Below are 12,969 nucleotides of genomic sequence, written 5' to 3'. Positions count from 1 at the left end.
CCAGTAAGCCCTCTTTTTTTAAATTCCCTTATTTGGAGTTTCCTTCCTCATGGAGGAAATTTCTTACAATTTGGAAAACTAAAAACATGATGCGTATAATAAATATTGCCTGGAAAAAAATCTGACTTTCTTATTAAATGCCAAAAGATACAGCCATATGTGAAATGTGTTTAGGTTTCTGGTTGATTGTATTCTTAGAATATGCTCTCTTCACTGATGCCATTATCTCTTTCATAAACAGAGTAAGCATTTACCTCTTGAAATGTATTGTTTAACACAGAGAGTACCCAACAGCCAGTCATAAGACTCTGGGAACTTGGAAAAGCCTACTTTACCTGAAAATAACTGGTTTCTGCCTCCTTTATGGTGGAGAGAATTCCACAGAGAGTGCTGTTCTCTTCTCAAATATTTCTAAAAAGGAGGCTAATATATTAAACTGAAATATTATTTTACAGTTTATTATGAATGAATTTATCACATCTGTTCTTGAATAAGACTTCCTTGGAAGAAAGAATAGAGTAGTCTTGAGAAAGTGGAGAGCCTGAATAGGAAAAAAAAAAAAAAAGAGGGGGGTGGAGGTTGGTAACAACAAAGAGAAATTAGGAACTCTGTTGATAAAGTGGAGATTCCTCCACAAATTTGCTTAGAGCCAGCCTTGGTATAGAGAATGTTCTAAATTTAGATATCTGTACCCTTTGAAATGTAGATTTCACAATTACCGTTTATTAATAATTATTGCCTTTTATCCTTATTTCACTTAGAAAGTATTGAGGTCTTACTTAAAACATCCCAATGCCTGGCATATAGTAGGTATTCAAAAAAAGTTGCTTCTTTTCTCTCATAGACCCTGGTAGTTTTAACACTTCAGCCCCCAACTTCTTAGTGTTTCCTTCTTAATAGGAGAGATTTTGACAGCATAAAAGCAGTGGATGAATTGGGATAGATAAGTAAGCAGTGCTGGAAAGGGGGAGGGAGAAGCCACACATATTTTTGGCTAGTATTTACTTTAAGATATTTAATGTAAATCTGTTTAAATTTTCTTTTCTTTTCTTTTTTAAAGAATGTAATTGATCGGAAACCATACCCTGATGATGAAAATGTAGTGGAAGTGAAGTTTGCCCGCACACCTGTCATGTCTACATATTTGGTGGCATTTGTTGTGGGTGAATATGACTTTGTAGAAACAAGGTCAAAAGACGGTGTGTGTGTCCGTGTTTACACCCCTGTTGGCAAAGCAGAGCAAGGAAAATTTGCGTTAGAGGTAAATGTACTTGAAGAGGATTGTTCCAACAGTCCATAACTCCAGGTTGGGGAATCTACATTTCTGATCAATTATTAGTACAATTATTTATAATTTAGTCTGAAATTTGTTGTGTACTTTGGTTTTATTTTTAATAGAATTTTGAAGCTACCCACCTTGGTGTCATATTAGCATTTTACAGGATAATGATAAAGAGAATATTAGAGTGGAATGTATTTATCCACAGAGCGGGTGGGAAAAGATGTCATGTATTTTTCATACCAATATATTATAAATGGATTAAAGTTTGGCCAACATAACAAAAGCCAAAGACTTGGAGATAGGGTTCCCCAGGGTTGGTTTCTAGTAACTTGAGATGCTCTGGCTTGCAACAGGACTCCTTTGTGGATTTCCATATGAATTACAATAAAATATTTATCAGATGGTTCTTTTGTTTATACTTTTGTAGGTTGCTGCTAAAACCCTGCCTTTTTATAAGGACTACTTCAATGTTCCTTATCCTCTACCTAAAATTGATCTCATTGCTATTGCAGACTTTGCAGCTGGTAAAGTAAATTTCATTTTATTGCTGAATTGTAATAACTTTTTTGAATTTTGTGATTTTGAAGAAGAAGTATGTACGTATATCAATAAATGTTTATATTTATTTTATGAAGGTGCCATGGAGAACTGGGGCCTTGTTACTTATAGGTATGTTAATGATTCATTACCCTGCCTTATCTTCTCAGTCACTGATTTCATAAGAGCTTCACTTCTAATCACAGTTGAGTAGCTTCTGCTTTATGATCTGCTGTAAATTTTCCTACCTCCCCCACTTCTGCACACATTTCAGGAACGCAGATGAACACCCTCTGGTGCTACTATCTGAGATTGTAAGATTTTAAAGTGAGCATCTGGCATTAGTAACATTTTTAGATCTATTTTTGGCTGAGTTTCTCATTTTGGTGCCTCCTCTTCCTCCCAGGAGTTTTATAGTTATTTTTCCAGCTTGAAGAACCATCTCTGCTTTAATGTTTTCTAGCCAAGTTTTTACTTATCTGTCACCACAATACAAACATGTAGGTTGTATAATTTTTAAAGCAGGATCTGTAAACAAGTTTTTGCCCCGCCTTCTTTGATGAGTTAAGTTTTGGACAGCCTGCTCAGTGTTCTTGTTGGGACTGTGGAATGCATCTTCCCCCTATTTGCCACTCCCCTTCTTTTAATGGGAGGACTGTCTCCTCCCTCTAGCACAATAATCCCTAATCCTTTAGACAAGGTTTTTTAAAACTTTCAGACAGCTGTCCTATTTACAAACTGATGATTAAACTTGTGTCTCATCTTTGATATTCTGTTGTATGAATTCTGTTGGAATAGTCCTTAATCTTCCCAGAACTTTTTCTATTCTGTGCACTCTGAGGAAATGTTTTTTTGATATCTCTAAAGCCTAACTTGACCATCTTATTTACTGTTTGACTCTCCCTCCCCCATTTGTGTATGCCTCCTTTTATTGCAATACTTAACATTGTTTAAAAAAAGGTTTTTTTTAAACACAGGGAGACTGCATTGCTTATTGATCCAAAAAACTCCTGTTCCTCATCACGCCAGTGGGTTGCTCTGGTTGTGGGACATGAACTCGCCCATCAATGGTTTGGAAATCTTGTTACTATGGTATTTAATATTTTTAAGTGCTCAAATATATTTATCTTCATCCTGCTGAACATTATTTTGGCTACATAGTATTTCAGGTTTGGCTGGAACATAGTACTAAAAATGAATGAGAGAAAATCTTTATTTTAGAAGGTCTGCTCAGCAGTGTTTATCAGAGTATCTTTGTCAATCAAAAGAATGTGGAAAAAAAAAAGAATGTGGACGGTCTTTATTCAACATAAAATATTTCCTAAACTGTTGTAGAATTTGCCTGCAAATGGTAAAGTCATAATACTATGGTGAGAGAAAGAGACTCCTCTTAGATTCAGAGATTCCAGGCTAACTGTAGTTTCTTGAGCGTATTTATTATGTAGTTAAGTAGCTGAAAAGTAACCTGAACATAATCCATTAGGTTGCAATGTTTTTAGGAGTCAGTTTTATCATTGCCTAAAATGTTAAGTTGAAATTTGATAGAAATGAAACTAGGGAATAACTGTTAAGTATAATAAAATTTCCAGCTGTCCCATTGAATTATTGTTTATTATGTTTGCAGTGAATTTTACAGTGTTTGCAGTGAATGATCTCTGTTCTCAAGTCTTGATCTTTCCCTCTCATTCCAAATAAGTACTCTCTATGTTGGCTAGTTGTGTTAGAACTTGGGAGCAGAGCTTAATGAGTGAACTAGAAGTACCTCTGCAAGGAAAGAACTGGAGGTTCTGGAGCCAGCCAGATTCCCTGATAGCATTTTAGGCTGCCAAAGAGCAGAACCTGACTTGGATGTTAGTTGAGTCCATATGTCACAGGAATAAGCAAGACAGTAAGACATTTAGCAACCATTACATGTCTGAGACAGTTTTTTTTTTTTTTTAATATTTTATTTATTTGACAGAGAGAAATCACAACTAGGCAGAGAGGCAGGCAGAGAGAGAGGAGGAGGCAGGCTCCCTGCGGAGCAGAGAGCCGGACGTGGGGCTCGATCCCAGGACTCTGGGATCATGACCTGAGCCGAAGGCAGAGGCTTTAACCCACTGAGCCACCCAGGCGCCCCTGTCTGAGACAGTTTTTAAAGAACGCCAGCCCTTGAAATTAAACCAGTTCCTTTTGCTTTAGATGTTTAAATTTTTACTTAGGGGTGAAAAATAGTTTTGAAATATAATTTCATGTGGAATTAAGTATGCTGATACGTGTATTCCAACATGTACAGAAATATTCTCTTCTCCAAATGTAGCAAGTTCTTTGCTACCAATTTTTTGTTAGCTTTGAGCAGTCTTTATTTTTTTACGATTTTATTTTTAAACTACCAGCAATAAATTTTAGTAGGGAAAATGTGCACATTCTCATATAGCCTTTGAACAACTTTTTACTGAATTTGAGTGACCTTATAGTTATTTGATGTCAGTTGTTTCTTTAACTGAAATTTAAGGGCTCATGATAAGTTGGTGAATAACTAGCTCTGTACCAGCTTATCTTCTTGGAGGCTACTAGTGAAGTAAGTATACAAACCACTTAGACAGATAGGCTTTCATCACTTAATATTGTAAATATTTGATCTTTTCAGAATTTTAAATGCCTTTTTTCTTTTCACCATTACATTAGTCCTTAAGCATATATCTTGGATTCTTACATTGCTTTCTTTTTGTAAGAGATTTAATCAACTTTAATGAAACTTAGAATAAAATCTTTCTAAAAAGTTGATTTTTTTTAAAGTTGATTTTATCTTGGACTCATTTATATTCTTTGTCTATTTTACTGTTAAATTTTATTAGCAGGTGAGAATTTTATAATCCATAAGTACTTAAACACCGTTCATTACTAAACTACTTACTGCCATGAAACTTATGTTAATTTTACCTAATCTTTGTATAAGCAGTACTGCTTTTCTATTTATCTAGAAAGTTTTAACTTGTCAGTCAGTCATTATGGAAATCTTTTCCAGTTTTCCTTGTTTGGTTCTGGTAGCTTTCTGGTTTATTCAACTAAATGTTACCTGACCATATATATAGTCTCTTGCCTACATTTATCTGTTCTCTTCCTCTTTTCCATTTAAGGGCTTTCTCCCCTCACTCCCTCCCTTTTCCTTCCATTTTTTTCCTAGCTTTGGTAATAGTTACTTAGCTATGTTTTGAAATGTCCCTTAGGCCTAATGCCAGAATCACCAGTTGGCCTTCCGTAGCATCTCTTTTAAGCATCTTTTCTGTTTAGAGATGTGAGTTATTTACTGAATGTTTTCCCCTGAATTTTGGCTTAATAAAAGTTGTAGAGTATAGTGGGAGGGACATGTGAGTTTTTTATATAAGTGGAATGATGAAAATTTTGTTTTCTTTACACATTTATTTCTTTTATTTTTAGGAATGGTGGACTCATCTTTGGTTAAATGAAGGCTTTGCATCATGGATTGAATATTTGTGTGTAGACCACTGCTTCCCAGAGTATGATATCTGGACTCAGTTTGTATCTGCCGATTACACCCGTGCCCAGGAACTTGATGCTTTAGATAACAGCCATCCTATTGAAGTGAGCCACACTTTTCAACCATTGTCCTTTGCTCTCATTTCTGAAGAAATAAGTAATTTTTTATAGAGATACTTAGGAGCCTGAAAAGAAAAGAAAATTGCATGGGCAATTCACTTGTTTTTTTTTTAGTTCATGTTTTCAGTCTTGAAATCTCACAAGACTTAATAATTATGTTTCTTTTTAAGGTAGGCAGCTTAAGAATTTTATCTTTGTGGAGGCAAGTGCTATATACCCATAAGCATTCATTAAATACATTTTTATCGACTAGTATGGGAAAACCATGCCTGTTGGGCAGTATGCGCAAGAGAACATTATGATTCTGTTGTTTGCTTCAAAGAAAGCTCTGAACATATTCTTTTATTGTTGTCATTGTCTGTTTTTATATATATTTTATTTCTTTTGACTTAGCCTGTCCTTGTTTTGGCTAGTTTAGATGGACAAATTTTGCCTCCAAAGAACTAGACTTATAGTCTACTTCGGCATATTTAACCAGGCTCCTATGTAATTGTAAGCCATTACAGTAGCAAGAAATCAAATGTTTATCATCTGTCCCTTCCTCCCTCTCCCAGTTCCCCAATAAAATGATCCCTGGTGATTTGCCTCCTGGCAAAGCCGAGCCAAGACCTGCAGAGATGATGGGGATCATGTTCTATGCTCCACTTTATTACTGTTAGTTACTACACTCTTTTTTTTTTTTCCCCATTTTATTTACTACACTCTTTTTAAGGGTCATCATTATGTATTCATGAGTGAGCTAAAGACAGAAGAGTGTCTTATGAGTTAGGAGGGTTTTCATAGAAAGCTTTTTATGTCATTCAGTATTAGAGGCTGTTCATTTCCTGTCATAACCCTGAATCACACTGTCTGCCAGGTCAGTGTGGGCCATCCTGCTGAAGTTGATGAGATATTTGACGCTATATCATATAGCAAAGGTGCATCTGTCATCCGAATGCTCCATGACTACATTGGGGATAAGGTAAAAAAGCCATTTAAAAAAGTCTTCCATCCTTTTATGGTGAAATCACAGTGTTTTGCATGGGAAAAAAAGTGTCTACATTTATTTAGATTAAGTTCCTAAATATTTTTTCTAGACTCTGGAAGGATATTACCCTGATCTGGCTTATGTTCCTTTCTTTTTAATATTGACTCTTACGGTCTCTTAGATGAATGATGTATAAATGTGTTTGGGGGATGTGTGGGAGGCTGGTATAAAACTTAAAAACAGACATACAAGGCAAAGAGGATGCATTCTTAAGTAAAATGACAGTAGACATTATGACGGATAGTTGTTTTTCAGTAAGTCTGACACTCAGCTAATTTGAGTAAATTAGCTTTTGAGTACTAATATGCAAATACACTATAAATTCCAAGGTCTTAATCTCCTGGATTTTAAAAATTGTGTTTTCTCAGGACTTTAAGAAAGGAATGAACATGTATTTAACCAAGTTCCAACAAAAGAATGCTGCCACAGGTAATCTTTAAGAGCTTGCGATAGCAGTGAAGAGGAGGTGTTGGCCCTCTAGCAAGAGTGGGACATTTACTTTTTTTCCAGATGCTTAAGCTTCCATGTGATAGATAGAAACAAAGTTGACCTGTTTGGTGCCATGTGTTAAGTGATGGATCAGCATGAATCGGTCCCCCTCCAGGACTCTGCTCTCCATAGCTCAACGTCCTGATACCTTAGAGAGTCTGAAGAGTTCGGTTTACCTTACCAGAACTTGTTCTTTTTGGTGGCTCATAGGGGCTTTTTTTTTGGGGGGGGGGGGGGGGGGCCTAAATTGACCATTGGCCATTAAAATTGCTGCAAATTAACCATTTTTTAGTGGACTTACGAAATTAGTTCAGTGAGTTTGAGTGAAGGTTTAAGATTTTTAAGTAGTTTAAGAGTGTATAGTGGTCTGTGATTTACTGTGTATTGGAGCCAAAACAAAGAACAAAGGTATGAGTTGATTGAAGATAAAAAAGAGCCAGAGTTGGAGTTTTGAGTTCTTCAGTGAACAAAAATAGTTTAAAAGCAAGATTTGTGTAATGTCACTAATACCTAATAGAATGACAAGTTCAGAGAGGACTGGCCATGGGCTGTTTCTGAGGTTTGTGACCCATGAATTAAAAAATAGTGTATCTGCCTCTCTGTTCAGGACATGATGTAGACCTGACACTCTCTCCTCCCACCTCCCCGACCTCCCACCGTAAATTTCCATCTCAGTTTATAAAAGAGAAGGCATTCCATTCCTTAAAGCTGAGCTACAGGGAAATGTGCTCCTATAAGTTTTCTGAGTCTTTAGCATGCATACATGTAATACCTGAGGACAGAACCTTATAGTGCGTAAGCTGTAACGTACACACCATGACCCGGGGTCTGCGGAAGTGTTTGTAGTTCAGTTGGTCTGGGGAGAGACTGGAGGATCTGCCTAACAAGCTTCTGGGCAAAGCCAGTGCCCCTGGTTTAGATGCCACCCTTTGCACAGAGAGGCCTACCTTGTACCGTTTCTTGGTTTGCTGATGTTATGAAGGACAGTTGGTAGTTCAGACACAGTGCAACCCCCATCCGTGGTTTTGATTGTCTCTCCTCACTCCCCTTTCCTTAATCCAGGCCTTCACGATCTCTCTTGAACTCCATAGTTGCCTACCAGCTTAGTACTTCTTGCCTGCCCCACTCTCTTCAGTTTTCTCTCTCACTCTGAGGCTGCCCAGGGTCATCTTTCTAAAGCAAGTCTCTGACTACCTCACCTGCTGATTAAAAACACTTGCGATCCTTCACTCCCCTGCACAGTAGAGCCCCATGGGGTCCTGGCCGCCAGCCCCGCCTGCTGTCTCAGCCTCACTGCCACCTGGGCCTCTGTCTTCCGCTTACTGAACGTTTGCGTTACTGATATTTTCTGTCTTTTCTTAATACTTTTCTTCTTTGTACATAGACCATTTATTCTGTCTACCTGCATTGCCCTTTTCCCTTTGTCAGTCTAATGGACAACTCCTCTTCAAAATGCAGACCAAAAGCCCAACTCTCATGAAGCCTTTATTTTTTTTTGGATTTTTCTTGAAGGGCTTTTCCTCTGTTCATGTCCTCCTTCTAGTGTGTATTACAGTGTATTGCTTTTTTGTTTACTTGACCACCAGTGCTGTTTGACTATGTGAGTTTTACTGCAGCCTCAGAGCACTGAGTATTTTTTAACCTCTGTTAATTGAATGGGTATGATGGTTTTATATGGATTGTTTAGGGGTGATCTTGAATATGTTCCATTTCTTCTTGTTTGAACTCACCTGTTTATCTTTTATTATAATTTGTGATTTCTTTTTAAAGTAAATTCTAGGCCCAACATGGGGTTCTAACTCATGACCCTGAGATCAAGAATTGCATGCCCCACAGACTGAGCCAGCCAGGCACCCCTATAATTTGTGATTTTTTTTTTAGTACATTGGGATAATTAAGGACATCTTAGACTTTAAGACCAGTTTTTGTAATAGAGTTTATTTAATGTGGAGGTGAAGGGACATTAATTTGACCTCGTGTTTGTCTCCTGAACCTGAAAGAACCAAAGAATTGGTTAGCAAAGGGGCGCCTGGGTGGCTCAGTGGGTTAAAGCCTCTGCCTTTGGCTCGGGTCATGATCTCAGGGTCCTGGGATTGAGCCCTGCATCGGGCTCTCTGCTCAGCAGGGAGCCTGCTTCCCTTCCTCTCTCTCTGCCTGCCTCTCTGTCTACTTGTAATCTCTGTCTGTCAAATAAATAAATAAAATCTTAAAAAAAAAAAAAGAATTGGTTACCAATGTGATGTCAGGAGTTACAAAAATTTTTGGTTTGTTTAGGAAAACAAAAACGTAAACATTTTAGATTTTCATTGTTTGTGTTTATTTTTTAGAGGATCTCTGGGAAAGTTTAGAGAATGCCAGTGGTAAACCTATAGCAGCGGTGATGAACACCTGGACCAAACAGATGGGATTCCCCCTCATTTATGTGGAAGCAGAACAGGTAACCTTACAACAGGCCCTCCAGTTTCCCTGCCGCTGCATGGAATGAAATTCAGTCAGTGTCATTAGGTTTGCTTTTCTGTACGTTAGTATTCTAGGTAACATTGAACCCAGCCCTTGCATTGTTTCCTTGGCGATATATTATCTCTGACTGTTTGTCCCCCACATCATTAAAATCATACATACTTACAGGAGAAAACAAACTGTTGTCTACTTTCACTGTCCCCAAGGAAAACTCTGTAAACTTGTTGATGGGTTCTTTTTTTTTTTTTTAAGTTTATTTATTTATTTATTTAATCTCTATTCCCCATGTGGGGCTTGAACTCATGACCTTGAGATCAAGAGTTGCTTGCTCTTCTGACTGAGCCAGCCAGGCACCCCTTGGTATAAATCTAAAATGAACAAGTGGGGTTTATTCCAGGACTGCAGAGTTGGTTTAAGCACAGCCTTTGAACCAAGCTGTGTGCCTCTTTCATGTTTATTGGTCACTCTGAAAATTTGAATTCCTGACATGCTAATCTAAGGTTGCCACTTCTTAGAAGTAGAAGAGTCTGATGACATAACCTCCCTCTATAAAGATTAAAACAGCTTGCTGTACTGTTATTTATTATGTATCCTTGTGGAAGTGGTAATAGTTTTAAGTTCTTGTGTGCGTATAAATCCCTTCATTATGTAAAACATGGCCTTTTATTTAAAGTACTGTTATTTTGAGGCCTAAATGAGAAGTGGTGTCTTCTCCCATTATGTGGTGTCATCATCTTCATCACTGTCGCGGTTTGGGACACTTGTCTGTCCTGGTTTCACCTTCTGTTTTGTCACAGAAGTGTTGCCTCCACCAAAAAAAAAAAAAAAAAGTCAATACTACTATTTTAGCTTTTGTTTTCCTTCTTTAGGTAGACGATGACAGATTATTGAGGTTGTCCCAAAGGAAGTTCTGTGCCAGTGGACCTTATGTTGGTAAGCAAGTGGCTATAAGTGGGAGCTGATAAATGAATTTGAATACCATATGAGTAGTGTTCCAATTAATAGGAAATAATCCATTTTTCAATATTTTTAATAGAATTAAAAATAAGAAAAAAAATAAGGAAATGGTAATAAAATACAAATGAAATCTAGGAAATCAAAAAAGATTCATGAGCTATTTGTAGTGTTTTGATATTCTTTGATTTTTGAAATTCTCTCTGTGTATTATTGGAAGCTATAAGGAATAAATTAGGAATACCCAAGAAGTAATGTCTTTAGCCTTCATTCCTAAAAGAAGCCTTGGTGCACACTTGTGTGGGTAGTTAATTTTTTTTTTTCTTAATTCTTGGGCATACTAAGTAAATGAACAAGTAAATAAATAAAGCCCAGTCGTTATTTAGCATTATTATGTACCCGTTACCGTGCTAAGCGGTATAGCTTAGTAGTACTTGGAAGTACTGATCCTTCTTTTATAGTCTCAGCAACCTCATTAGGTAGATAGTATTATTTCCTTTTTATAATGAGGGAGCTGAGGCAAAGCTGGGTTAGTTAAGTGGCCCAAGGTCCCTATCTAATTAGTTAAAGAGTAAGAATTCAAACAAAATAGTTGGATTACATGAGTTTATAGCTTTAACCACCACTCGACTCTGGTTTTTCAAATATTTCTTTTCGTTGATCAATTTTCATTGATTCTTTTGCTCAGAAAATTAGAAGTGTTTCTCTGCACCCTTCTCACCTCCTTTAAAATAACAAATAACAATTAAAATTAAAATAACAAATCTTAATATCAGAATCACCAATACGTTTTTATGCTCCACCCTCCAAAATATGGTGACTCTACTAGGGTCAAGAAGTACAGCCTTCCATCCTTACCTTGCTTAGCATTTAGAATTACTCTTTAAATAACTATGTCTGACAAGTCAGATGACAGGTTTATTATCCAAAATAAATCCTGAAGTGTTACATTTTCTGTTTGCTGCCTCATAACAGTCTGCATGGTAGGACTGACAGGATTTGCAGTTTTTTCAAATACTCTGTGACCAGTATAGGTAGTAATAAAACCTGAACTATCCCAACATTAGAAGAAAATTCTGATTGGTCGTTTAGCCTAGTAGCATAAAGTATATAACTTATTAATAGTTTACATTAATGCACTGGGCAGTGACTCTATTCTATTCAGTATCTTAATTCAGAGTCTGTTTTGCTATCTGATACCTAAAAGGCAGTATGTTATCTGCCTTAAAATTTTTTTGACTTTCAGCTATCACTTTTTAGTGGTGGACTCCATCAGCTCCAGGGATTGTCGTGTCTATCACAGAAATAAAATCAACCCTTCAGTGTTTCAGCAGTACATATACCTGCACCTTAGAATGTTTTTAAATGCTATGTGAGAGCTTGTACCTACTCGAACTTTCTCTTAACAGTAGAATCATTACTGTCTCTATTGCTCTGTAAAGGGAAAGTGACAAAATCACTATATTTGTGATTCTACAACTGAATAAACTGTTCTCTATTTTTTAGACTATTGTGATTTTGTTAATAAATCCTCTCTTCCTTTATACTAGTATTATTCAGGTTGTGGAAGAGTTTATGTACCATTGAACATGAGCTGTTGGCTTAACAGTTAGACTCAAGTTCATGTGTAGGACACCTGTCCTCTCTCTCCACCTTACCCTCTTTTTCTTCCAGTGACAAACTATTTCTCAAGTTTCCTATTCGTTCTTCTCTTGCTTAAGGAGAAGACTGTCCCCAGTGGATGGTTCCTATCACAATCTCTACTAGTGAAGATCCCAACCATGCCAAACTGAAAATTCTGATGGACAAGCCAGAGATGAACGTGGTTTTGAAAAATGTCAAACCAGACCAGTGGGTAAAGGTGAGTCTAGAAATGGCCTGCCTGTTTTTATCTGACCTAAATTGATTGATTTCTCTCACTCCCCTTATGCATTTTAGGCTGGCTCTAAATTCTGCATTAGTTTAGACTAGGACTTGCAAAGACAGAAATTTAGGGCCAATTTTCAAATAATATAGTCTAGATATCTTCAGTTAAGGAAGTGATAGATAAGCAGATATTAAAAGATGGGATCAAGGGGGGGAAAATAGTAGATTATGTGTAAAGTCACATTAACCAAAAGATTTGTAGTCTTGCAACTTCAAACTGCGCTGTCATTGCGATGAGATGTTAACTTTGATGATGTGTTGTCATTGGAAATGTACAGCTATAATCAAGTGAGCTCAGACATATAATAATAAGATTGTGTCACTGAAATGTGAAATCCTGTAACTGAGGTTGGGAAACCATTTCACAAAAAATAACAGTTGGTAAAGATGATTTTTCATTATCCTGTACCCTGTACCATTCATAATGAAAGTATTTACTAGACTTTTCACCCAGTTATAGGTTCCTAATAGGAATTATATGTTGTCTCAGACTTCTTTGCTTTTCTGAAAAGGACCATTTTTCCCCTTGTTCTAATACATATTTTACTTACTGGAATAGTGTATTACCACCATTTGAAATTATATCTGGAAGATGATGTAGCTGTATGAAATTTTTCTTACAAATGAGAAAAACATATGTACTCAGTGATTGTAATTGAGTAAATAAAGGTATTACTCCTGTAATGAAAGGTAA

The 12,969-nt window shown here is 36.7% G+C and overlaps 1 protein-coding gene across 1 annotated transcript in view; it reads left to right on the top strand.

Moving 5' to 3' along the window:
* Window positions 1-12,969, top strand: part of NPEPPS (aminopeptidase puromycin sensitive) — an 84,220-nt gene that overhangs the window by 55,053 nt on the left and 16,198 nt on the right. The window contains exons 6-15 of the mRNA XM_045984803.1: window positions 1,061-1,261; window positions 1,710-1,806; window positions 1,918-1,951; window positions 2,797-2,911; window positions 5,240-5,404; window positions 6,276-6,380; window positions 6,815-6,875; window positions 9,263-9,372; window positions 10,265-10,328; window positions 12,071-12,210. Coding sequence (XP_045840759.1) covers window positions 1,061-1,261; window positions 1,710-1,806; window positions 1,918-1,951; window positions 2,797-2,911; window positions 5,240-5,404; window positions 6,276-6,380; window positions 6,815-6,875; window positions 9,263-9,372; window positions 10,265-10,328; window positions 12,071-12,210 — 1,092 coding nt within the window. The remainder of the gene's footprint in view (window positions 1-1,060; window positions 1,262-1,709; window positions 1,807-1,917; window positions 1,952-2,796; window positions 2,912-5,239; window positions 5,405-6,275; window positions 6,381-6,814; window positions 6,876-9,262; window positions 9,373-10,264; window positions 10,329-12,070; window positions 12,211-12,969) is intronic.

This window comes from Meles meles, chromosome 18 (assembly GCF_922984935.1).
Source record: "Meles meles chromosome 18, mMelMel3.1 paternal haplotype, whole genome shotgun sequence".
Taxonomy (NCBI): Eukaryota; Metazoa; Chordata; class Mammalia; order Carnivora; family Mustelidae; genus Meles; species Meles meles.
The sequence above is the reverse complement of the archived record's forward strand: the minus strand, read 5'-3'. Positions and strand labels throughout refer to the sequence as shown.